Source organism: Ambystoma mexicanum, chromosome 3q (assembly GCF_040938575.1).
Source record: "Ambystoma mexicanum isolate Mex_15411 chromosome 3q, UKY_AmexF1_1, whole genome shotgun sequence".
Classification (NCBI taxonomy): Eukaryota; Metazoa; Chordata; class Amphibia; order Caudata; family Ambystomatidae; genus Ambystoma; species Ambystoma mexicanum.
In genome coordinates this window covers 189,952,845-189,980,479 of record NC_090926.1, presented here as the reverse complement: position 1 = coordinate 189,980,479, position 27,635 = coordinate 189,952,845, and the positions used below count along the sequence as shown (strand labels likewise).

The 27,635-nt window shown below is 46.6% G+C and overlaps 1 protein-coding gene across 3 annotated transcripts in view; it reads right to left on the bottom strand.

The window, feature by feature from the left end:
- The window catches only part of CERS5 (ceramide synthase 5), a 952,246-nt gene that overhangs the window by 62,607 nt on the left and 862,004 nt on the right, over positions 1–27,635 (bottom strand). Inside the window, exon 10 of one of the 3 annotated variants that reach the window (XM_069653465.1) lies at positions 18,029–18,058. The exons of 1 other annotated variant lie outside the window; for it this stretch is intronic. In XM_069653465.1, coding sequence (XP_069509566.1) covers positions 18,029–18,058 — 30 coding nt within the window. Of the gene's footprint in view, positions 1–18,028; positions 18,132–27,635 lie in introns of those variants that run through there. One more of the 3 variants, XM_069653464.1, reaches the window with a different exon arrangement.

The following is a 27,635-nucleotide window of genomic DNA, read 5'->3' as shown; positions in this document are numbered from 1 at the left end:
TCTGAAGTAATGGCTTGCCACTCTACAAGATGCTGCGCCAGCCTTCCCCCAACCGGCGAACCATGGGACATGGCCTCATGACTGAATGGGAGCGGCTGCGGCGTTACCTGAGGGCAAAGAGGCAACTGCCCGAGCGACCTTGGCACCACGGGTACCCTGTCGTCCACCTCTGGTACCCCTGCGTTGGCCTCTTTGACTGCCAGCTCCTCTCGCTTTACTGAAGGAGTAATAGCGAAAGGAAACAACCCTCCACTGCTGTCCCCTAGGACGAAAAGGCGGAGGTTGGCGAACTGCAGCGCCCAACGACTTTGCTGCAGCTTTTGAGGTCTGCAACCTCTCAAGGCTCTCGTCAGCCTTGCTGCCAAAAAGGTGTTCACCATCAAAGGGCATGTTGAGGAGCCGGGACTGCACATCAGGAGCAAACCCCGACTTCCGCAACCAGGCAAACCTGCGTATTACGGTGCTCGCCGCCATGGACCTACTGACGCATTCAGCTAAGTCCAAACCCGACTGAACGGACTCACACATGGCATCCTTAGCATCCTGGACCATAGCAAGGAAACCATCCCGTTCGTCCCCTTCGGGAATATGTTCAGCCGCTAATGCAACACAGTTCCACAGAGTGTGTGTGAAACGAGACAAGGCACAAATGGAGTTGGCCGCCTGAAGCGCCATACCACCAGAAGAAAACACTTTCTTCGCCCAGCCATCAAAACGTTTGTCGTCCCTATCAGGAGGGATGGTAGGGTACGACGCCTGCTTTGCCGGGGCCGTGGCCGCCTGCACCACCAAACTCTCCAGAGTGGGGTGCCTGGTCAAGTAGCAGGGGTCGCTACTGGCTGGACGGTATTTTCGCCACAAGGATCTGCCCACCGCCGGGAGACTCTCCGGAGCAGTCCAAGCCACCGCCACCCTTCTCTGTAAAGCCATATGGAACGGCAGTACTGGATCAGTTGGGGGACCAACATCAAGAATGTCCGTCAGATCATCCTGCACAAACTCCCCTGGGGGAGCAGACCATCCCAAGTACTCAGAAACCCTAGCCATAAGGCGCCGGTAAGAGGAATCGGCATGAGAGCCAGGCTCAGGCCTACAAAACTCCACCTCCGGAGAGGTGTCCAGTCCACTGGCATCATGCAGTGACTGTCTCAAATCGTCAAACTGACTATGGCCCGAGACAATTTCATCTGGAACCTGACTAGGAACCAGGCCATCAGAATCCTCATCCGCCTCTGAAATATAGTCCAGGTGGCGAAAAGAAGGCACCCGAGAGTGCTTGCTCATAACCAGAGCCTTCCTAGGGGGTTCTCCCGTGCCACGGGGTACCTCCGACACGAAAGGCGTCGATGGCATCGAACGAATCGGCATCGGCGCCGAGAGGATCGGCGTCGAGGAAATCAGCGTCAACGTCAGATGCAGCGCCTCCAGCATCGGCGGCGTCGACACAGCCCTCGAAGCCGGAGCCCCGAGCGTGTCCCTCAACGACCTGAGCGTCGACGGCTTCGACAACTTCCTCGGAGCCGGAGCCTCGAGAAAGCCTGTCGACGCCCTCGACGCCTCAGACGTCGATGCCTTCCTCGAAGACCTCACAGGTGCATGCGGTCTCGAACGCATCGAGGACCGGGACCTGGAACGGGTACGTCGAGAACGAGTCTCCTTGTCTGAACGGGACCTCTCCCGTGACTCGTGCCGACCACTCTTGCGAGCGGTGTCTCTCGACCTCTCACGACCGACCCCACTCGGGGGCGCGGACGGCTTAGTACCCTGCGACTCAAGAATCGCCAGCATTTTCTTCCCGAAGGAAGCCCATACCTCTGGCGTCGCACGGCTGGTGGGGTAAGCGACGTGCCGGGCAGAGTCCTCCGAAGAGGACCTGGAAGACGACCGGTGTCGGCGCTTCCGAGAATGCCTCGAAGAGGCTGAGTGGCGAGACCGACTCCTAGAAGGAGACCCACGAGACTTCCGACGATGACGCGGAGATTCACCCCTCGAATCATCCGTCGAAAGCCCCGCAGACTTCGACTTCCTGGGCTTGGACACCCCGACCTACCGACAACTTCTTACGTTCGCGTAAGGCTTTGGACGTGAGCGACTGGCAGTCGATACAGTCATCCGTGTCGTGGGCCTCCCCGAGGCACCAGAGGCAGGCGTCGTGCGAGTCCGTCACCGACATCTTGGACCCACACTCCCCGCACTTCTTGAAATCCGGACGCGGGGTCGAAGACGAAGTAGAAGACATCTTCACACGAAGGATTTTCACAAAACGAACAGGTTCGAAGAACCGAGAAGAACAGAACTCCAAAGAGTCAAGGCGTTAACCGAGATTCACGAAGCAACACGTTCGCAGAAAAAACGGAACTGAGGCTACGGGCGTCGTGCTTCCTACTTATCACATCGGATGACGTCGGAGGAGGCCCTCGACGACAGTGCATCGACGTCATCGACGCAGGACGCAGACGCCGAAAAAAGTTTCCGAAGCAGCACAGCTGTGGTGATTACATGTCATAGATATGGAATACGTCGGAGGACCCAATCCCCTCGAAGTGCATATTACTGGCACAACAGAAACACAATTGGTCCTCTCCCCTCTGACCCCCAGGGGAGCCGCCCCCCGCCCCATCACATAATTTCCCATTTTCGTACAGAGTTCTGCTTTGGTTTCCTTTTAGCCTTCCCCTCAGAGGAAACTTTAAGCACTTCTGGGTTCAAGTCAATGCTCTCTGACTTCACTCATTTAACCACACATGCCATGGAGTGCTCCATTCTCTTCGATATTTCAATCACCTCATCCAAACTCAGATCGTCCTTGAGCCAAAGTTCATCCCTGATCCCATTATTATTACAATGGATCATGAATTGATTTGGATATGCCCAACAAAGGCATTACCAAACGTACAATTAAGGGCTAAATTGCGCCCCGTACCCAAAGTTATATCGTTCCAATATTGTGCTAGTTTTGGGGTTGAAGAGAGCATCTAATTTGACCAAAGCTACATCCAGCTCATTGATCAAAACAGAATCTGCAGACCCATTCAAATCAGGTAAAGTCTGAAAAATGTGGTGCCCTTCATGTCCTAGAAAGTGCATTAATAAAGACACTATCCTGTCAGTGGCAAAGGTATTCCCGCAGGCTGGCCTCAGGCAATGCAGGAATCCCTTTTTACATTGGACCCATTTTATCTTTACAGGGTTGGGTGACGCCATAAAAACAGGAGGGCCAGGCACACCAGGCATAGCCATCATAACACAAGGTGTGATCACACGGTTTCAAAAGTTCCTTGAGCCTTCCTCAGTACTTTATTTGCAGCAGCTGCCGCAGTGGATATTACGTTTGTGCATCCCTTCACCACAGAAAACACACGGTCCAACCACCAAGCCATCCTAATGAAGCAGCAGGCTGTGGGTGTCCTGCCACAGCACAGTCCCGAGGAGAGATACAGCCACTGAAGCGTTTCCTTGACAACGCATGAGGGTGCACGTTACATCACATTGTAGACCCCTTTCCTTTAATGATGGGTGATACGGAGGTCTTCCTCCGACATTCGCCACTTCAATATCCTTGGTGGGGCACAGGCACAGGAAACGACAGCTGTCCATCGCTGTGTCCTACTGGAGTCCACGGATCACATGGCCCACGTCCACGCTAGAGGCGCCAACATAGAGATGTTGCTGGATGACAACACCGGGGGTCTATCAAGAAACTTGCCACGCCACACAACCAGTAGGAGTGGTAAGTGGTTTATTACTAAAGTTTGCTCTCAAGTATTACTCATTGCCAACCCCAGCACCAGCCTTTCCCAGCTCACACCGTCCCAGAGCCACTCTCTTCCAACTCCCCTTTCAAACCCAAACATTCTGTCCCCATTATTCTACACTCCAAACCAGACCATCACAACATTTATGACACTAACAAGTAAGAATGCAGTAAATACTTGCACTCTACTTGGCTAGTAACTCCAAGCAGGCAAACCAATTAGTGCTTGCAGAAAAAAAACATTAGCGATAGACATAGTAGAACGACGCCTCTGAATTGTAGTCTACAGAAGTATTGTCCCTATGTATGTTACTAAAGTGCCATGTCAGCACACACTGTTTTCAAATTTTAAGGTAAGATAAGGTGGAATGCAGGAGAGAGAGTTAAGGTGGGAGGTAGTAGGAAGGGGTGACCATGGTAGACATGGATGAGCAAGGATTAGTGAGAGTAGGCAGAAGTGAGCTAGGGAAGGTGGACTGTTGGAGAAAAGCAGGGGCAGGGAATTGCATTGGTAGAAGTAGGGAAAGAGGGGTAGTGTGGGGATGAGTTAGGATGAGTCCGGTGAGGCAGAACTGAGCAAGAGCGTTTGGGTTGACGGTGATATGCAGGGGTTGGGTAGTGTATGGTAGGGCACGGAAGGAAATAGTGGGGTGGGTGGGAATAGAGAAGGGCATGGTATAGAACAGTGAAGTACGGTGGAGTGATGAAGGGCGAGGAAGGTGGGTGATGCTAGAGATAGGTGAGGAAGGTGTGTCTTTCTAGAGAGGACTGAGGAACGGTGGGTGTTACTAGAGCAGGGTGGGGAAGGTGTTTCTTGGTGAGGAAGGTGGGTGTTGCTAGAGAGGGGTGAGGAATGGTGGGTGTTGCTAGAGAGTGGTGAGGAATAGTGGGTTTTTCTAGAGGGGGTGAGGAGTGGTGGACGTTGCTAGAGGGGTGAGGAAGGGTGTATAGAAGTAGTGTCAAGTGGGGCAGGGGTGGACACACCAGGTGTTAAGTGGGTAAAGGGTAGAGTCATGGGAGAAAAGGTTATGGTGGTGATTGGATGATGTGAAAAAGCTGACATGGAGACAACCAAAAAAAAGCATAGTAGGCCATATGCCTCTGCCAGCATTGGACTGCTCTGCAGCATGCCTAGAGTGAGGGTGGGGCTTGCGGTCTAGTGAGGACTCAGCCAACCCCCCCAACCCCACTTTCCCACTGCACAACAGGTATTAATACACTTATTGGCCCCTTTCTTAAATTGTGCAGCAATGAGGGGCAGAGTGGTCAGGCTAGGATGGAAAAATCGAGAGGGGACTCCAACAAGAGGATGTGGCTGGAATTTTGATGGCCATGACCTAAAGTGGTCGTCACCCAAACAATATACCATGCAACCCAGCAAACATTTACTTTGGGTCAGTCAGCATGGCCTCAGATGAGATGGTATAGTTCTTATCCAGTCTGTTTATTGAAAATGTATTTCTCTAGGGTTCACTCAGTATATAAACAATTCATATCAGTTAGTAAAATAAATTACCCGCATTCTGTCAATAAAATTATGTATGACAGAGGAGGGGGTCAATGTGATTTAGCAGCGATCTGCATAAAATCAAAGAACATTTTCGGAACATTAGATTGACCACAGAATTTTATATATGAAATAGGTCCGATAGAGATTCATGCATGAAACCATTCTGAGCATGTAATCCACACTGGGCTCTCTATTCATTTAATTTATAAGAAAACCATACCCTAACAGTAAAATGTCTGCAAACCACATGCCATGAGCTATTAGATGTGAGGGTTGGGCTGTTCTGCTTACCACAAGCCTTCTGATGCAAGCTTCTAGTACAGTAAAAATCATGTGGGTTGCTTATGGGTGAGATGGGAAGGTATTATGTTCTAAGATTGCACGCAGTGATGACAGCAGCCTCATCTTCATGTAGGGCCGTTTATTAAATACAGCATAGCTTGCATAGTCATCTCACAGTAAAGAAGAACATGTTACTTCTTACCTGGTAACGTTCTTTCGATGGGATGTTCCAACAACGTATTCCACATCTATGACAGGTAATCACCACAGCTGTACTGCTTTGGAAAATTTTCAGCGTCTGCGTCCTGCGTCGATGACGTCGATACGCTGTCCTCTAGGGCCTCCGTCGAGCCGACGTCACCGGATGTTATAATTAGGACGCACGACGCCCGTAGCCTCAGTTGCAGTTTTTTCCCAGAACATGTGGCACCAATCTTCTGCCAGTATGACTACAGAAAGCCTTGCGGAAACGGAAGCTGCAATCGCATAAGAAATTCTGTAGAGGGGCAGGCTGGGAGGGTACGCTGTGGAACACGTCGTCGGAACATCCCATCGAAAGAACGTTACCAGGTAAGAAAGTAACTTGTTCTTCGAAGGGATTGGTTCTTCCGACGTATTCCACATCTATGACAGACTCCCAAAGCAGTGCCAACGTAAGGAGGTGGGAAAAGAATTTAGAATTTTCTTCGAATGCCCAATTAAATTGCAGAATAGAGGACCGCCTTGCCAAAGGCCAAATCTTGCCCAGGGATAGAATCCAGGGAGTAGTGTTTTACAAAAGTATGGACAGAGGCCCATATGGCTGCTTCACAAATGTTACGAATGGGAACATCCCTCTGCAGGGCAGTAGTGGCGGCCACACCCATAGTAGAATGGGCCCGTAAGCCTACCGGAGGGTCCTTACCCGCCAAGCGGTAACATTCAGAAATTGTCAAGATAATCCATCTAGACAAAGTCTGTTTAGTAACAGCTTGTCCCAAACGCCTTCCAGCATATCCTACAAAGAGCCGATTGTCCACTCTGACTCGAGACATGCGTGAGATGTAGAAACTTAAAGCTCTCTTAGGATCCAACCTATAGAGCCTCTCCTCTTCCTTACCAGGATGCGGAGGAGGATAGAACGCCGGAAGAATGACCTTCTGGCTTAAATGAAATACCGACACAACTTTCGGAAGAAAAGAAGGACGAACCCTAATGACAACCCTGTCCTTATGGAACACTGAAGGGTGGCTTAACGGAAAGAGCCTGCAACTCACTCACTCGGCGAGCGGAAGTGACCGCAACTAAAAATACAGTTTTCAAGGTCAACATTCTCAAAGGACAAGACTGTAAAGGCTCAAACGGAGCTCCCATTAGGAATTTTAGAACCAGGTTCAAATCCCAACCGGGCACCTGGAAAGGAGATGGTGGGAACACATTAGTGAGCCCTTTCAGAAACTGAGAAATCAAAGGAATTTTAAAATAAGAATACTCCTCAGACGAGCGCTTAAATATGGACAGCGCCGCCAGGTAACCTTTAATGGTACACACTTGCAGGCCCTTGTGGGCTAACGAAAGCAAAAAAGACAGAACCACAGGAATGGCACATGAAAAAGGATCCGCATTCTTCCAGGTATAGATATAGCACATGTACTACATTTCTGCACAGATATGCTACTACAACTTTTGTTAGCACTCATGAAAGGCCATACTTTGAATTGATAATGTTTGCGTTTGCCATCCACCTCGAAAGTAGGATTGTTTTGTGCTTTGGATGTGCTGATAAAAGAAAACGGGCATCATTGATCCCAATGATGCTCAGATAGTTGTGTGCTTTCAAAGGAATTATTCCCTGAAGCCTAGTTTTCTTGGATGTATGGTTTCCCATCCTTCGGTATAAGGTGGGACTGATCGCCCATAGACAACTGGCCTCGAGGAAGTGTAGATGTAAGTAAGCATCAAAGGAAGTAGAGATGGTGCTCATAGCAGAAGTAGCTTGTCAAATGGGGTAATGGAGTAAAGACCTAGTCCCGTGAGGAGGATGGAGCAGAAGCCTAGCCTGCGGCATACAAGAGGTGAGATACAGGATCCAGTGGAGCGAAAGGTGGAATTTTTCAGATGTTGGCACAGATAAACCTAGTGGTAGAGTTTATGAATTGTTGAAATTTCAGATCGCTAACAGAACCCACATATTCTAAGCCATGGGTTAAGGATTAAAGGGGGAAGGATAAAGGAGATAACCAGAAAATCAACAATGTATTCCTACCAAACGGTCTACTGCTCACCTTTCATGTGTTCCTCTTCACACTTCCTACTGTGCAGGAGTGGTAGGCTGAGAGTATGGTTCCACTTTTAGTTTCCTAAACGATATACATTAGTGTTCTGAAAGTGGTTATTTCTAGCTAGAAAAAATGTGCTGTGGCATTTACACTAGAATCAGCTGATCACTGGCCAACTTATTTTAAGGAATGTAGATACTTGAGTCTGCTGCGGGTGTTCATGTAAGAATGAACCCTCTGCATTAAGAGTCCTAAGTAACAGTACATTACATGTAAGCACAACCACACTGCACAAACAAGCAAGATATCATCAAAAAGCCGCTTTTGGTCTACAGAAAGTACAGTGTTTAATATACTGAGCACAGCTGACATGTGTTTCGACCTCTCAGTCTTTATCTAGGTTCCAAGGGATACTATAAGTCTCAACCGTCTATCGGAGACTATACAAAAAGTTGCAGAACACTCTAGTTAGCCCGGCAATCCGGTAAGCAGGAATTTCGAAAGGCTGTAGTGGTAGTCGATTCAAGCCTAGATAAAGACTGAGGTCGAAAACACAGGTTGGCTGTGCAGAGCATATTGAAGACTGTACTTTCTATAGACCAAAACGTCCATTTGATTATATCTCTCTTGTTCTTCACAGTGTGGTTGTTATTTCTAGTCCCTTGATATTGTTCTAGCCTTCACATTTTTATTTAGATTTTAAGAGTCTTCAAAGGTCATCTTTTCCCAAAAGTATGGTTTGCAGCATGCACCCAAATACTTAAATCCTCCAATAATGTGTGAGGAGCAAGTGTCATGCCACAATTGTTGGTTTTTTGGCGTCATGTAATTCTGAGAAAGGTATTTCAGCACTATGCCAGCTGGATCAATTATGCCCTGCACCTTGTATTGTTGATATTGTAACAGCAGATATTGATGGATTTAAGGCGATTCCATAGATTTGCGTTATGGTATCAATTGTTTCTTTTTCAGTGGAAACACTTTCTTTAGCAGTGTTTTCCTTTTATTTAATTGGGGAATTTTCTATCTGAAGAGGCATTAGATTCTTTTGAGATGGGATGTGCAGCGCCACAGAATGGTTCCCTTTTGGTAATCTCAGTGGTATCCTTGGATGTTAAAGTTATCAGGGATTTTGAAGTCTCCTTGAGATTTTAGTTCTGGGTACTCTGTCAAAATGAATCGCCATTTTTGCTTCTGGTTCCTCAACCTAAGCAGTCTGCTACAGACTACAGTGTACATTGCGTAACCAGCAAAAAGCTTTCCTTTCTAGTTTTCAAAAGTTCAGGTTTGATCCTCCAGCAAGCATTGTGATCCAGTGATGGGCACGGATTAGCTTATCAATGGATCACAGCTGCAATGGTATCCATTGATAATAGAGAAAATAATTACAGAGAATGATTTTTAGCAGAAAAAAAAACAGAAAAACATTTAACATTTTGTTTAAATAGATATTGGGAGTGGGCTGCGGAGATACAATTGGTGGGATTGGGGTTAGGGTTAGTTTAAGCACATAGAAAAAAGGGGGGGTTGGTAGGGACACCCTATACATTTTTATTTATACAGAAATCAATATTTTGTCACAGTTATTGTTTTTGCTGAAAAAGCATTCTCTGTTATGTATTCTCTGCATTCACACAGAACCCAGCAGTTAGCCACTCAGGTTTAACAGGTTAAACCTGAGAAAGAACTAGCTGGTTTGCACATGTCAAACTATGGTAACACAATAACCATCTATTTTGCAAAAACATTTACATTTCTTTTACAATATACCCAAATGTCAGATCCTGAAAAATGTTTGCCACATTTGCTTTCAATGCCTGATGAACCTCTGAGTTACGTGAGCCATGAAGGTTACGGAGACCTATTGAAGTTCACTATCCTCCACTTGTTTGCGATCGGAAATGGAAGAAAGAGCACCCTGAAGAAGACATCTACTTGGAGTAGCTTTGAGGTACATCGCAGTCCTGGGAAATAACTGGTTACCTGGGATGCCTATTTTTTTAAATCCTCTAATAAATAAAATCATATATTTTTGGACAAACCACTACGTGCCGACAAATGCACAGCATGCGACTATAAAACAGATTGATGTTGCAGAAATAACAATACCACAGTGTTTTAGGGAGCACCATTTCAATTCATTATCATCATTCATGACGTATTGAAAAGTGCTGAGAAGGTAAAGCAATAAAACCTAACAGATGTAGGCGATCACTGCTGTAATTCCAACTTGAATGCCTCGTATGCTAGCTGTACATGCTGTTCTTAAAAAGCAACCAAGTATTCCTTTAGAGAGGACAACTTTTCTGGCTAACTCATTTGTTGAAAGCTTGAGAGAACACAGGTCCCCAGAGGGAAGGGAAAACCATATTTGTTTGACCAGCAATGCATTCTCCGTACTCTGCATGCTAGATGGACAGCCTTATTAGAAGTTAAACAAGACATTTCCCATTTGTATGTTTAATTTTAATTTCTTTTCACATTATTTTCCAGACTTTGCCCACTAATCTTTATTCTACACAAGTATGGCAGAAAAGCAGCCAGAAATAGATCAAAGAAAAAAGTGAAACGATAATACAGACTATACAGCCTAGAAGAGGCAGCAAGCGACTGTGGTTGGGCAGTATTTGGAGGAGACATTTTAAGAGGAAAAGGGAGACATATGCGAATGGGAGGAGAGGAATGTTCTGGTAACAGATACACAAAAAAGTGTCACAAAAACAAACAAAAAAGATAGACCAACATTGATTCATTATTCGATGTTCAATTGTGTTTTTAGTGAGAAGAAAAGATTTGGGAGAAATATATTACGTTTCTAGTTCGGAAATAAATAGGGATTAAGGACTGTGGATGGAAAAATTAGACTTGAGCACAAGGTTAAGTGGGCGCAGTTGCAGAGGACTCAGATGCAAATAGTAGAGCGTTAAAGTCAGGTTGGGAGAACTGCTAGGAGGGTGTTTACCAGGAGAATAACCCTGAAAAAAATGTTTACAAATCTACATGTGCGTACAATTATATGTAGAAAAATCCATTTGCGATGGCTATTATGTGGAGTTGTGGCATGTGTGATTTGGCTCAAATGGATTTTTCCACTTTCACATTTTCAGGTGAATATTTTTTCAAGTCGACCATATCGTTGTTGGGGTTTTATAAACATGCCCCAATCACAAGGGTTGTCAAGACTGTGCTGCACTGATGATCCCTAATAAGGAAGAAATCAGGTATGTATGTGTCTGGCAGCCCAGTCATGCCAAGTGTCGGCCTAGGGTTGATAAGCGTAGCATTGTCCTGTAAGATAAAGACAATTTCCTGGAGCAAAATGCTTGCTTTTGGGCTCATTTGCATAACCACAATGCCCTTGCTGGTGTAGCTCTGAACTAGAGGAATTTCCAGCGATGGCACTGTGGCATGTGCGACTTGTCTCAAATGGATTTTCTACTTTCACATTTTAGGTGAATGGGTTTTATACAGCCTTTTTAAACCCAACATAACTGTGTGTGTATATATATGTATATATATATATATATATATATATATATATATATATATATATATATATATATATATATATATATATATATATATATATATATATATATGGGATACATTACTCACCGTAATCGTATTTCTGATGCTTGTATCTGCTTAGATTCACATGCTGTGCATAGGCCGACATCTAGTGGAAGCTGCGGAGTATTACAGTTTGTTTTTCGAAAATCGAAAAAGGGCGTCGACACAGGGCGTGCCAGTAATACTATCCCTAGTGTGACGTCCACTGTACCCATGATCCCTCACGCGTCTAGGATCCCCAGATTGTGTTTTTCCTGACATGAGGTAGCATGAGGAGTAGCGTGAGTACAGATAGTCCAAGCAGATAGACAGAAAGGTAAGACTACAAGCAACCATGCGCCTTCTCTCGGAGGGGAGGAAGGGTGGGTCGCATGTGAATCTAAGCAGATACAAGCATCAGAAATACGATTACGGTGAGTAATGTATCCCTTCTGAGGCTTGTGGAATCTGCTTAGATCACATGCTGTGCATAGATTAGCGAGCAGTACCAGAAGCAGGAGGTGGGATGTGAGAAGGGTCATGAGCAAACAGGTGTCTTAGAACCGCTTGTCCCACTTGTGTATCTGTCTTGGAATGAGTGTCAATGCAGTAATGCTGAGTAAAAGTGTGAATAGAGCTCCAAATAGCTGCTTTGCAAATGGTGTCGAGGGGAACATTTGCAATGAAAGCCAGAGTGGCCCCAATGCCTCTAGTAGAGTGGGCCCTTGGTGTAAACGGCAGAGTCTTTTTAGAAAGAGAGTAACACAGCTGTATACAGTTGATAATCCACTTAGAGATAGCGCCCTTAGAGACGCGATCCCCCTCTCTGCCTGTAGCTACGGAGACAAACAGTTGATCTGTTTTCCTTAGCGGTCTGGTTTTATTTACATAGTATAAGACCGCCCTACGCACATCTAGGGTGTGTAGTTTCACCTCAGCCGAGCTTTGTGGGTTTTGGAAGAAAGCCGGAAGCTCGATGGACTGGTTTACATGGAACTTGGATATGAATTTTGGTGAGAACCTAGGGTGTGTGCGTAAAACCAGTTTGTCCTTGTGGATAGTAAAGAAAGGATCTTGCACTGACAGAGCCTGAATTTCACTGACCCTTCTTATGGAGGTAATGGCTACTAAGAAGGCCGTTTTATAAGTCAGGTGTTTGAGACTACTTTTATGCATGGGTTCGAAGGGGGGCCCCATGAGCTTAGCTAGCACCACGTTGAGGTCCCATCCTGGCGGTGGGTTCGAAATAGGAGGGTGAAGTCTCTTTACTCCTTCCATGAAGGCATTAACCACTGGTACTTTCCACCACGAGACCCTGTTATGGGATGTGGTGTAAGCCGAGAGGGCTGCCAGGTGTACTTTGAGAGAGTTAAAAACCAACCCTGCATCCAGCAGGTGGAGCATGTATGTTACAACGTTGGAAGGAGTGCAATCAACCGGGTTGATTTGTTTATTCTGGCACCAGATAACGAATCTTTTCCACTTGTCAAAGTAACAGTGTCTTGTATTTGGTTTCCTGGACTCTTTTAGAATGTCCATACACCTCTGTGGTAATTTGAGATGTCCAAACTCTATGACTTCAGGAGCCATGCTGCTAGGTTCATAGAGTTGGGTTCCTGATGCAGTGTTTGACCTTGTTGCTGGGACAGAAGGTTGTACCAGGCTGGGAGTCTGATGGGCTCGCACACCGCCATCCTGCGTAGGTGTGGAAACCATGGTTGTCTCGCCCACATGGGAGCAACTAGGATGAGCGTCATTGATTCCTTGTTCATCTTGTACACCACCTTCCTGATGAGAGGAGTTGGTGGAAAAGCGTACGCAAACATCCCTGACCAGTTCATCCACAGGGCATTCCCCTGGGAGTCCGTTTGGGGGAACCTGGATGCAAATCCTGGGCATTGTTTGTTTTCGCTTGTGGCGAATAGGTCTATAGTGGGGAAACCCCACTGAGAGAAGAGATCTTCTACTACGTCTCTGTGAAGGACCCATTCGTGTTCTTCTGGGAGGGGGTCTCTGCTTAGAGCATCCGTTAGGGAATTGAGCTCCCCTGGAACATGTTGCGATGACAGGAAGATGTTCCGTCTGAGTGCCCATATCCATATTTTCTGGGCAAGCTTGGACAGATTTGGCGAACGAGTCCCTCCTTGCTTGTTCAGATAGAACATGGCTGTCGTGCTGTCCGTCCTGATCTGCACCGACAAGTTCAGTAGATGGGGCTCGAACGCCTGCAGCGCACGGAATACTGCCAGAAGCTCTAGCAGATTGATGTGGTTCTTGGCTACTGAGTGAGACCAGAGACCCTGAGCTGTGTGGTGGAGATGGTGAGCTCCCCACCCAGTCAGGCATGCATCTGTAGTAACCACTGCCTGTACTTCGGGATCGTAAAAGGGTTTCCCCTTTGCGATATTCTCTCTTGTCCACCAGTGTAGGCTCTGTACGAGTGTTGGCGAAACGACCACTAGATCGCCCCACTGACCACTTGCCTGAGACCACTGTTTCGCCAACCATTCCTGCATGGGACGCATGCGCAGACGCGCGTGGGGGACCAGGTAAATGCATGACGCCATCATGCCCAGTAACCGCATAGCTTTGCGTACTGTTATCTGTTGACCTGACTGATAATGCGGAATTTGCAGAAGTATATTCCGAATTCTTTCTTCCGAAGGGAAGGTCAATTCTCTCTGAGTATCTAGGATAGCTCCTAGAAACTGTTTTGAGGTGCTTGGCACCAGACTTGACTTCTTCTCGTTGATAGAGAAGCCTAATTCGTGGAGGAGGACGATAGTCCTCTGAATGTTTGATCTGCAGATTCCTGGGGTTTCCCCCGTTATGAGCCAGTCGTCTAGATAAGGGTACACTGGGATTGCCTCCCTGCGTAGGTGTGCAGCTGCCACCGCCAGTACCTTGGTGAATACCCTTGGTGCTGAAGCTATCCCGAAGGGCAGTACCTTGAATTGGTAGTGGCGACTGTCCACCTTGAAGCGCAAGTATTTTCTGTGCGCCGGGAGCATAGAAATATGAAAATAGGCATCTTTCATATCCAAGGTTGCCATGTAATCCCCCTTTTTTAGGAGTGGGATTACCTCTTGTAGCGTGGTCATACGGAATTTTTGGGGCTTGACATACTTGTTGGCAGGCCGTAAGTCCAATACTGGGCGCATTGTTAAATCTTTCTTTGGCACAAGGAAGTAAGTTGAATAGATACCCTTGTTTACCTGGTGTCCTGGGACGAGTTCTATCGCGTCCTTTAGGAGCAGATTGTAGACTTCCTCGAGGAGGATCTTTTGATGTTCTAAAGAGTGGACTTTTTGTCTTGGAGGGTGGTTTCGGGGACGTTGCAGTAGTTCTATACAGTACCCCTTGGATACTGTCGACAGCACCCATCTGTCGGATGTTATCCCTTCCCATGCCTGGGTGAAGCTGGATATTCGTCCCCCTACTGGGGTTGCATGGGAAGGGACCCTGAAATGAGCGTCACTGCTTTGGTGGAGGCGTGCCGCCTCCTTTACTGGGGCTGCCTCTGCCTCTACCACGTCCTCTTCTACTAGCCCTACCATACCCCTGGGTAGACTGTTGTGAGTTGGTGTTCCACTGTGTACCCTGGGTGTGGGAATAGCTATTTCCTCTATTGGAATTTTGGCCGCGGGGGCGACGAAAATTGCCGTTCCCTCTTTGGTTAGGTGGTTTTGTAGTTAACTGGCCAAGGGCTTTGAGGGTGTCGAATTCCTCCTTAGCGTTTTTTAGTGCGTCCTCGACTGCCTTTCCAAACAGGAGATCACTTTCCACTGGTTTGTCTAAGAGTGCAGCTTGTGTTTCTGCTCTGAATCCCGACTGCCTCAACCAAGCATGTCTTTTGATGACAATCCCCTCTGCTATAATTCTACCCGCATTGTCTGCGGCGTCTAAAGTTGCTTTTAAAATGCAGCCTGAGACGTTTCTTCCCTCTGCACAAATGCAAGATAGCTGGCTCTTAAGGGGTTCGGGAGCGGAATCTATTAGTGCTGCCACTTCTTCCCACTGATGGCAGTTGTAGCTGGCCAACAGTGTGGTGGAATTCGCGATTCTGGTTTGGTAGGCTGCCGTGGAAGCTACTTTTCTACCAAAACCATAGAGTTTCTTACTTTCTTTGTCGGGGGGAGCCTCCGAGGAAGATAATGGGGTTCCAGCTCTCTTGCGGGTGTTAGTTACGACTAGAGAGTCTGGCTTAAGTTGGCCTCTAATATATAGAGGGTCCGACTGGGCTGCTTTAAACAGCTTCTCTACTCTCGGGTTTACAGGTCTTGTCAAGTTTGGGTTGACAAGGGATGGTGCTATTCTGCGTTGAATAGATTTCAGGATGGGAATGGTCTGGGCTACTGTCTTCCTTTCCCCTATTAGTTCCTCCGCGAAGTCCCTCTCTTCTTGGACACCTTGTGTGTCTATGTGGAAGTGGTTAGCTGCCCGAGAGAGCAGTTCATTTAGGAGGGGCTGATTATCTATTGGGGAATCAGACACTGGGGCTTCCCTTTCGACTGGTGAGTCCATTCTGAAAATATCTGGGCTATTTTCTGGCTCATCCTCGTCTCCGTCCTCCCCGTAATAATCTGACACTGCGAGATCTTCTGGTGTTTCAAAATCCTGGCCCTCTATAAGGGAAGAGTCTCCTTGGCCTGTAGGGAAAAGGCAAGAATAGGGTTGGACCTCGAAGGGTTCTGAAGCCTTTACTGGTGTCTCGACCCGGGGCCTTTTATTTGAAGGGATAGGGTCCCTTGAACCTGAGGGAGAAGATTCCTGAGGGTTTAAAGCTAGTAGTTGGTCAGGGTGTCTTTCGAAGAAATTTGCTAAGGAGGACATCCTTGACATTACTCTGTCAATGTCCTCGCATGACCAGAGTTTTGAGCTTGGGGTGACCCTGCTGGAACTCTCTATGGACTGTCCCTGAGAAGACTTGGACGGGGAAGTCAGTTCTATTGTTGTGGGGGATTGCAAGGGTTGTTTCTTTTGTTGCTTACCCCCTTCCCCGTGGGTGGAAGTGTGTTTACCCTTTCCCTTATCTTTCGACGCCTGGCGTCGAGGATCGGAGGTGGAATCCCTGTGTTTCGAACTAGGCTTCGAAACTGGGCCCTCCTCACTCCCAAGTGATGTACCCTTTCCCTGGGGTGCAGGCTGGGGATGGAAGCCGTGTTCGTCTCCGGACGAGTGATCTTCCGTGATGTTAATGGGCGAGGCACTATGTGCAAGTGTGGAGGCTTGCCTGACGTCGTGCGGCGACCTCGACCGGGACCGCCCAGAGGACGTCCTTTCGGACCGCTCCTTTTGTGCCTCTTTCCGAGGTTTCGACGACGTCGAATCTCGGGTGGGTTTTTTGTGTTTAGCGTGTGTATGTGTAACGCTCTTGTCGCCGGGGGACTTCCCCATAGTCGCCGGGACGGACGACCTTCCGAGGCCGGGGACGTGCGTTAGGCTGTCTTTCGACGCCTTGGTGCCCTCGCCGTCCGAAAGTCCGGCGTCGCTGCCGTCGCTGAAGGTACCCTCCGCCTCCATAGCTGCTAGCTTGGCGTGGTGGGCCCAACGCTTGGTGGAGCGGTCCTTAAGAGTTTTTGTCTTAAACCTGCTACAGGCCCTGCAACCCGCCTCGGGGTGGTCTCTGGGCAGGCAAAGGTTGCACGTAGCGTGCTTATCTACCCAAGGGTATTTTTTATTACACTTGGGGCAAAACTGAAAGGGCGTACCCTCCATACGCGCCTGTGGGCAGCGGGCAAGTGTGTGTAGGTAAGAAGGTGTTTCTAACCGAGTGTGGAAGTGTACCACCCCCCACTCTCCCTACTGTAGGGCCGAGGCCAGTGGCCCAGGCCCGAGCCGAGGCGGAAGCCTCAAGGCCCAATCCGTCGGGTTTCGACGTTGATCTCCTCCCCGGTTCGGCGTCGAGATGCTGGTCGACGTAGGGGTGAGAAAATGGGGCAAATTAGAATTATTTTTAAGTGTAAATATGGCAAAGCCAGGGAACTCCGATGAAGTGCTTCCGACCAGAATGGCGGAAAAAAACAATCTGGGGATCCTAGACGCGTGAGGGATCATGGGTACAGTGGACGTCACACTAGGGATAGTATTACTGGCACGCCCTGTGTCGATGCCCTTTTTCGATTTTCGAAAAACAAACTGTAATACTCCGCAGCTTCCACTAGATGTCGGCCTATGCACAGCATGTGATCTAAGCAGATTCCACAAGCCTCAGAAATATATATATATATATATATATATATATATAGAGAGAGAGAGAGATTAATATTTCATGACCCAAGTCTTCCTAAATCAGTGGTTTTATGGAAGGATACATAAGAGAAGAGTTACTTGTGATAGAAGTAGCCTGAAAATACATGAGGTTTTCAACTGAGAAAGAAAAGCAATCTGAAAATCAGGTAAAGGGCAGAAAATACAGAAGAGATGGTGAGACAAAAGGAAGAAATGAGGCGGTAGTCAGAAATAGAGAACATAAAATAGAGAGCCTAAGAAATGGAAGACCTTAAAAAAAAGATGTTCTGAATAAGAGCAACAAAGCTAGATATTGAAAGACAGACATACAAAATAAGCAGATATGAGTAAGAGAGATAAAGATGAACTGTCTAGAAAGAGTGCAGAAAGAAACACCAGGATATGAACATCTCTACAGGTACAAGCACACACAAAAAGACTTACATGCAAAGGGTGAAACTTTCCAGATCCAACCTGGTACAGAGAAGGGGAGCGAGAAAAGAGTGGAGAGGACAAAGGCATCTAGTCCTTCCCCTGGCTAGGTCACCTGGTCAGGAGAGAAAAAGGAAGGCAAGAGCAAGATATATTGCTAGAGCAGGTGAAGGATGAGTTAATGGCTACAGAATGTAGCAGACAGTGGTGAGTCATGGCAGGTCCAACCTCTCTGTAGACAGCATGCCCCTTCTCAAAATATAAAAGCATAACCCTCTGAATGGCTGTCTGACCAGCTCCCTCTTAACCACATAGAATCACATGCCCTTCTTACACAACATACAACCATAACTTCTGAAATCAATGTGAAACCCGTTTTGCATAGAAAGCTGTTCTACGTTGTTATTTAGACTATCATAGTCTACAATTTGGTCCACCACATTTCAACCTTTCTTTTTTGTTATTGGGGATTCCCCCACCCCATTTTACACCATGCACTCACCCCCAATCGGGGGAGTGGGTGTGCGCGTCGGATGAACCAAATTGTTGATAATCAATTTGCATGGCATACCATGGAAAACAAATCCCTTCTCATCACATACTATCAAAACACTATGTAGAGAGCATTATCCTTACCGGTGCCCTCTGTACAATATATACCCATATGTCCGCATAGCTACTCTCTAATGTTCTTTTCTCAGCATGACTCTTCCTTTACCATATTAACCCATAACACATTGAACCCATGCTAGAGTAGGTCACTTTTAAAAGCAAGTCCTTTCTCCCACTTCAGCATAGTGTTGCCCTCAGAATCCCTGACACAGAAGGGCTTCCTGTAGAATGCACACCCCCAAATGTCTCTGCCTACAGCCTCCAGAATTACTGCCACTGGAGCCTATACCCAAATTTCACACAGGCTGCAAGACCAGACTGTATCTGGTCACATACAGAAAGAAAGCAAATGCCTACCAGAGGTCCATTCAGAGCTATGCCTTCTCACAGGTAAAACAGACAAGGTTGCAATTGCTAGTGGCCAATTTCGAAACAAATGCAGAGTGAGGTCCACCTGTAGTAAAGACACCTACTGTGGCGGCTACCATGGTTGGTTAAAGTGCAACACTATTAGAGATACCATCTGTGTTCACATGCACACTTAGTATCCACAAATTAACAACCATTCATATTTAGATACAAACCAAATGCTTAAAGATGTTATGACACCCCATTAAGCGAGACACTCAGTGCCTACCCATCAGATGAACCTCTAATAGAGACGTCATGTCTCAACAGTACAAAAGGACCACCCCTTTAGATACGCAAGACCTACACTTGAAATGACCCACTACAGACATGCACCTGACCCACACATTAGATGGGGGCCCTCATAAAAATATATTGAAACATTAGAAGGTGGTCCAAAAAAAGACATGCTAAATGCCTACATATACCAAATGTCTCACTTTCAAGACACGCTGCAACCCTACATAGTATGGGATGCTCTACTATAGAGATATATCTTATGTCTTCATATTATAAAATAGCTACTTGGTATTCCCAAATACCTTCAAGGATCACCATGGCTCATTTTAGAGAGATGTGCACCATCTGCAAAGTCCCAATTACAAAATGGTCTACACATAGAGGCAGGTCCAAAGTGCTAGACATTTGATGACGTTCACTAAAGGGACATTACCAAAGGCCTATATTTCATACCATACCCCAGTTCAAAGCAACTTAAAAGATTTAGAATAAAAATATATCCAATGCCGACTAATTACAATAGGCTTACTTGAGAAATATGCACGATGTCCAAACATTACAATAAATGTTCTAGAGGTACAGCTAATGCCTTTGTTACAGGACGGTCAAGGTCCACGACAATGCCAATAGCTAAACATTACATCATAGCCAGTTTCTGAGACATGAAAACAGCATGCACATTACACAATATTCTAACAAATACACATCAATTCTTACACAATAGAAGATGTCCATTACACACATGTGCCAATGCCTACATTTTATAACTTGGCTAATTTGCAAGACTTGTCTAATTATTGGACAATAAAAGATTCGCGTATATACAATGTCAACTACAGAAATAGTCCTATTTCATGAAGAACACAACTCAGTCCACTTACAAGAGGTGCTTAGCCCACATGTTACAATAAAGTTTACTGAAGCGACACCGAAATGTATTCTCATTACAAAATGGCACAATTTACAAACACAACCAATGCCTGCAGATTACTGGCTGGCAAACGGATATGCAAAGCCTACATGCAACGAAATAGCTAAGTTTAAAGACACCCAGTTTTTGCACATCACAAAGTTGACTGTATAGAACACACCCAATAACAGTAAGATGATGTCCCATTGCATAGATACAATGTGAAAAGGTGACTTACCTGTAACAAGTGTTCTCCATTGAAAGAATGTTCTATAAATTCATCACCATGGAAACCGAGTCTGTTGTCAAGGGAGGCTGAAAACACTGCTATAGAAACTAAATGTCCTAGAGAATCAACATCTTGTCTCTGACGGCTGAGATTTAACTGTCTTCTTTCCTGAAGCCGGAATAACCAGCATTACACTCCAAAAATGGAGGTAGCGTGTTCGACACATCGGTGGAGGATAAATTAATAAAAGATACTGCACAGGAAAAGGCTACTTATCTACAACTACTGTTCTCTAGCAATGGACTATTTCATAGATACCCAACTAGTGACCCTACTGCTTCAATTGGTCTTTTTAAAAGTAAACACCCTCTCCATGTACCCATACTGGCTCTAGTCCACTTTGTTTAAATGCCTTAATTGGTGCTTTTATTTACTTGTAGGTTCAGGACATCATTAATAAAAAATTGTTGCAGTTTCTTAAAGTTAGATATTAAAGATCTGCTTTGCATTTTGTCTAGGCATGAACATGCAGCCTCCCCACTCTGTAGACTTCCCACAAAGCATCTCTTCACTCTGACATCTTGAGATGCAGGCAGGCCTAAAAAAAACATGATGGCACAAAGCACTGAAGGGAACGATCTATGGACATTTTCAGGACTTGTGCAGCCTCTTATGCATCCTTTTTTCATTGATATTCTATGGGCGCAATTCAATCACATTTTCAAATGGAAAGCAATATTCTTGAAAAAAAAACAATCAGATTCAATTATATGAGTAATGGTCATAACAATGACAGTCTATATGGTCAAAACATTTAAAGGGGGCTTGCTTGTCCCATTCACAAGCCTACTTCACTGAGCCAAAGACAGGCCCCTACAAAATAAAAGATTGATTAGTAAGAAAATAATCCCTCAATGACTGTTGAATGAATGCTCCATGGGATCAAAAGGATATCATGTCTTAATCGTATTTCAGATCGTAAGTTTGAATTTTTTTCCTTAAATGTGGCTTTAAGAGGATCGCTCTCATATCTCATCACAAGTGGTGCAAGATAGATACCCGGTTATACTTGCATCATACTTCCAATAGAGAAGAGTGGGCTTACCATTGTATCCAAAAGTGCAAAAGTCTTATTAAAATAGACTCAGGGATCTAGATCAGAATATGAGTTAAAGAGTATTTTACCAGAAAGCTTGGGGAGTTGTGAATAAAATATTTTTTTTTAATAGAAGGAGTGAAAACTTAGTCCTTAGTCCTGAACGGTGTATTTGTAAGGAAACATTTTTATTTAGACATTTTATTTCAATCCAAAAAGTTTTTGCACCCATCAACTTCCTTAACTGAAAATCATTATCCTATGAGCAGTCTTCATAAGAGGCAGCACTACAGTAGGGGTCCACTTTGTGATAGGTGCTGCTCATGCCACTTGTGTCAAAACATCACCTGATCAGTGAAGGTGGCATAAAGAATAAAACCACATGGGTACCAGGTACCCTTTTTCCTTGGTCGGGAGCATTGGAATGAGATTAGGGGGGTAAAATAGGTAGGTATAACACTTATGAAGAAAGCCGGTAGCTCAATAGACTGGTTTACGTGGAATTTGGAGATTAATTTAGGTGAGAACCTAAGGTGAGTGCGTAAAATCAGTTTGTCCTTATGTATAGTAAAGAAAGGATCCTGCACTGACAGAGCTTGGATTTCACTGACCCTTCTTATGGAAGTGATGGCTACTAAGAAGGCAGTTTTATAAGTCAGGTGTTTGAGACTAGACTTGTGCATAGGCTCGAATGGGGGGTCCCATGAGCTTAGAGAGTACCACATTCAGGTCCCAACCTGGCGGTGGGTTAGAGATTGGTGGGTGGAGTCTCTTTGCCCCTTCCATAAATGCTTTGATGACCGGTACCTTCCACCAAGAGACCTTATTATGGCAAGTGGTGTAGGCTGACAAAGCTGCCATGTGGAATTTTAGGGAGTTGAACACTAACCCTGCATCTAGTAAGTGGAGCATATAGGTTAGAATGTTAGATGGAGTACAATCAATCAATAGGGTTGATTTGCTTATTCTGGCGCCAAATTACGAATTGTTTCCATTTATCATAGTAACAGTGCCTAGTGTTTGGTTTTCTTGATTCTTTCAAGATATCCATGCATCTCTGTGGTAGATTGAGATGTCCGAACTCTATGAGTTCAGGAGCCATGCTGCCAAGTTCATTGAGTGTGGCTGTGGGTGCACTGTTAGTCCCCCGTGCTGGGTGAGCAGGTTGTAAAGGCACGGGAGTTTGATGGGATCGCACATCGCCAGTTTGCACAGATGTGGATACAATGGTTGTCTTGCCCAGAAAGGAGCAACTAGGATAAGCGTCACTGGTTCCTTGTGTAACTTGTTCACCACCTTCCTCATGAGAGGAGTTGGGGGAAAAGCGTAGGCAAATTTTCCTGACCAGTTCATCCATAGGGCGTTCCCCTTGGAGCCTGGCTGGGGGAACCTGGATGCGAAGTTTGGGCATTGACAATTTTCGCTTGTGGCGAATAAGTCTATAGTTGGGAAACCCCATTGAGAGAAGAGGTGTTCTACGACTTCTTCATGTAGACACCACTCGTGTTCCTCTGGTAGGGGATCTCTGATCAGTGAGTCTGCTAGAGCGTTGAGTTGTATGTTAGGATGTGCACCGACAGGTTTGTTAAATGGGGTTGGAATGCCTGAAGGGCTTTGAATACTGCCATAAATTCCAGCACATTGATGCGGTCATGAGCTGCATTGAGAGACCACAGACCCTGAGTTGTGTGGCGAAGGTAGTGAACTCCCCACCCTGACAGTGAGATGTCCATTGTGACCACTGCCTGTATCTGTGGGTCGTAGAAGGGTTTCCCTCTCGTTAGGTTTTCTCTTGTCCACCAGCGAAGATCGCTTGCCTGAGACCATTGTTTCACCAACCACTCCTGTATGGGACGCAGGCGCGCGTGAGGAACCAGGTATATGCAAGATGCCATCATGCCTATTAAACGCCATGCTTTGCGCACCCTTATCTGGCGGCCTGCCCGATTATGTGGTATTTGCAGTAACACATTCTTTACTCTTTCCTCTGAGGGAAAGGCCAATCCATCCTCTGTGTTTAGGACAGCTCCTAGGAACTATTTGGAAGTGCATGGCACTAGGCTTGATTTTTTTTCTCGTTGATTGAGAAGCCCAATTGAAAGAGGAGGTTGATTGTTTGCATGTTTTGTCTGCAAATCAGAGGGGTTTCCCCTGTTATGAACCAGTCGTCCAGGTATGGGTACACTGGGATTGCTCCCCTGCGCAGGTGCACTGCCACTACCGCCAGTACCTTTGTGAATACCTTTGGAGCCGAGGCTATTCCAAAGGGCAGCACCTTGAATTGGTAGTGCTTGTTCGCTATCTTGAAACGCAAGAATTTTCTGTGCGCTGTGAACATTGAAATATGAAAACAGGCATCTTTCATATCCAGTGTTGCCATGTAATCCCCCTGTAGCGTAGTCATGCAGAACTTTTGTGGCTTGACATACTTGTTTGCAGGGCGCAAATCTAATACAGGGTGCATTGTTAGATCTTTTTTTTTGGCACAAGGAAGTAAGTTGAATAAATACCCCTGTTTACCTGGTTGGTTGGGATTACTTCTATGGTGTCCTTTAATAGAAGCCCTGTTATTTCTTCTAAAAGGATCCGCTGATGTTCCTCCGAGTGGACTTTCTGTCGTGGGGGGTGATTGTGAGGACGTTGGAGTAGTTCTATGCAGTAGCCCCCTGCTACCGTGGACAGCACCCATCTGTCCGAGGTGATACCCTCCCATGCGTGGGTGAAGTTGGAAATGCATTCTCCTACTGGAGATGCATGGGAGGATACCTGGAGCGGAATGTCACTTGCTCTGAGGTGGGGTGCCACCTCGAGCTGGGCCTCTGCCCCGACCACTATGACCTCTGCATTGTCCTCGTGGATAGCCTGGGAAGGCTTGTCCTTGATTGTTGCCATAGGAACCTTGGCCTTGATTGTAGCCGGATCCTCTGTGAATTTTGGCCCTGAAAACGGCGAAAATTACTGTTACCCCTTTGACCAGTAGGCTTGTGTCATGATGCCTGCCTCCAAGGAGCCAAACCAGGCCCGGCACCCTCAGAGACAGACACCATGCATTCAAAGGAAGTCCCAGCAGCCCCAGATGGGGGCCGTTTGGACTCAGTCCTGGCGCCGTTGGCGTCAGGCTCATAGGGGACATCAGTCCTGGCGCCATCGGGGCCAGGCTCATACAGAAGTAGGTTGGGAGTAGTGCTTGGTATAAACTTACCTGTGCAGACCATGCTGCAACTTCCAAGACTGGAAGGAACTATTTTTCTAAGGACTACTTGATCGCTAGGGTGTGACCGGTGGAGGAATACATATTTCTGGGGGAAGAATACATACCTGGAACTACTTGAAAGGCTATTTAAGCCACACCCAAGCAGCAGTCCACGCTTCGCGTTGTTCTGCACTTAGCAGCTGGACACTCACCATGCCTGCTCCTGCCTTGGTCCTCCATCACGGCCGCCAGCATCCTGGAAACACCTAAAGAAGAAAAGGGAAGAGAACAGGTGAAAACAAGAACCTTACCTGATACATCTGCACTCCGGATTCTGCACGGCGACGATCCTGCAAAGAAGGCAAACATTTTAAACGCGCATCGCGTCGCGCGCAGCACGCTGCATTTCACTCACCTGCACGTGGCGTTTTCGAGTCCTGCGACGTCCATCCGGAGCTTCGACCGCCATCCAGCACCTATTGGAAGGAAGGAGAAAGAGAGGTGAGAAGGGAAACACAAATCTAAGTAGAACTTACCTGCGGTTCAATTCCCTCTGCGCCTTCGGGTTTGTGCCATACCTTCGGCATCTCAGCACCCCGGCCCCTAAGGGGAAAAGAAACAGACATTGTATTAGTGAGAGCATGTGAGAACATTAGCAATACGCTCACTCAAGTCTTACCCATTTGCAAGAGAGACACAGCAGCTCTTTTCGGGTCGGCGCCTTACCTCCGGCATTGCCGTACCCCAGCCCCTATGGGGAAAAAGACATTGGACATTAAAGGAGATACTTAAAACTGCAAAGGAATCTCTCATCGGAATTCTTACCAGAATTTGGCTTCATCCAAATCGCCTGCAGCCCGGAATCTTCTCCAGCACCTGCGAAAGAAAAGAACAGATGAGTGAATATAAACCCAAACTTGCCATAAACATTTGCGGTACAACGGGAATGGACAAACTAGTTTAAACTCATCAATCCAGTGAAGTAACTGGAATCACAACGCGCCCCTGCATCAGAAGCAGGATGGAGAGCTCGTCATTTTGGTCCCTAAGGTGAGTCTTCGCAGGGAATCCCAAAAGGGTTTCACGGAGGGAGAGAAGGGAAGTGGGAGGTCGGAACATCACCCGCAGACTATTAACCCTTTCTTTTCACACACAGTGGGATATTCCTCCGAGCCAGAAAAGCCAGGTTGGGGAATCCAGTCCAGTCCATCTTCCGGGTCTTACGCATCTCTGCAGAAGAGGTCACAGCAGTCCCAGCCACGCCCGCGCCTCCGTGGGAGCCAGGTGAGCGTTACAGCTTGTTTGTGAGCTGACCTAAAGATTTTAGAGCGTCATACTCATCCTTTGCTGTCTTGAGTGAGTCTTCTACAGCCTTGCCGAAGAGCACATTAGGTTGCACTGGCATAGTTATTAGAGTGGCTTGTGTTTCTGGCCTAAAGCCTGACTGGCGAAGCCATGCATGCCTCTTTATAATAGTCCCCTCTGCAATGACTCTCCCGGCATTGTCAGCTGCATCAAAATTTTACTTGAGTAGACAAGTAGATACGGCTCTTCCGTTTGCTGCCACCTGAGCTAGTTGTGATTTAAGTGGCTCTGGGGTGGACGAAAGTAACGCAGAAACCTCCTCTCGCTTATGGCAGTTATAACTTGCCAAAAGTGTAGCGTTGTTGGCTATTCTTGTCTGGTAAGCAGCTGAGGCAACCTTTCTGCCCATTTCATACATCTTCTTGCTTTCCTTATCCGGTGGTGCCTTGGAGGAAGCAAGGGGTGTGCCTGCTCTTTTTCTTGCCGTGGTGACAATCAATGAACCTGGTTTCGATTGGCCTCTTATGTATAAGGGGTCTGATGGTGCAGGCCTGAATAGTTTTTCCACACGCGGGTTAACAGCCCGTGTGAGATTGGGTGCTTCTAAGGAAGGTTGTGTTCTGCGTTGTACTGATTTTAGCAATGGGATACACTGACCTACTGTCTTTTTGTCCCCCAATATTTGTTCAGCGAAGTCTCTATCCTCCTGTACCTCCTGTGTGCCAATTCGGAAGAGTTCTGCCACTTTGGCTAAGACTTCATTGGAGGAGGGGTTGATTTTCGACAGGGGAATCTACCACGGGCGGTCCTCTGGATCTATTTCAGGGTCATATAGATCTATAACTTTGCTTTGTACGGTGACATTAGAGCGAGATCTCTTAGAAGGGGGTTGAAGGGGAAAGGCAGAGGCTTGAGAGACAGAAGGGGCAGAGGTGGGAGGAGTGGATTGGAAACTCTGCAAGTAATATGGGTTTTTGTCAAAGAAATTGGTCATAAAGGTCATTCTTCGCATAATCCTATCAATGCCTTGCGAAGACCATTCCTTTGAACTTGGAATCACAATAGGTTGAGGGGAAATACAGATATCCTCATTAGTGGGAGGTATAATCTTTGGCCTAGAGTCTTTAGGTTTCTCTATGGGCTTGGACATTATACCCTTTCATGAAACTTGTCCCTAGTAGGACTATTGTCCCTATGAGGGGTCTCAGATTACTTTTTATGATGTTTTTCCCCACCATGGGGCCCAGATGAGTGTTTTACAGACTTCTTGGGGCCTGCCGTTTTATCAGACGAACATCAAACTCCCGGTCTGGGAGCCAAGGCTTTGTCCGCTTGACTTTTTCATGCTACCCCTTTGCCGTCTTTCGACGGTTGAACCCTGTTGTGTGGCGATCTTGAACGAGATTGCCCAGAGGACCGGGACACTGTGGACCTTTCATGGGGTGTCGAACGTTGTTGAGTATTCGACTCATCTGCCGAATGTCGACTGGGGCTTATGTGCTTGATGGCGTGTGCTTTTGAAGCGCTGCTGCTGCCGGGTGTAGTCCCCACAACATGGCCGCCAGCCTGTCCTCCGCGGTGGGGGGTCTGCGCTTGAGTAGCTGAAGCTACTCCGATGCCCTCGCT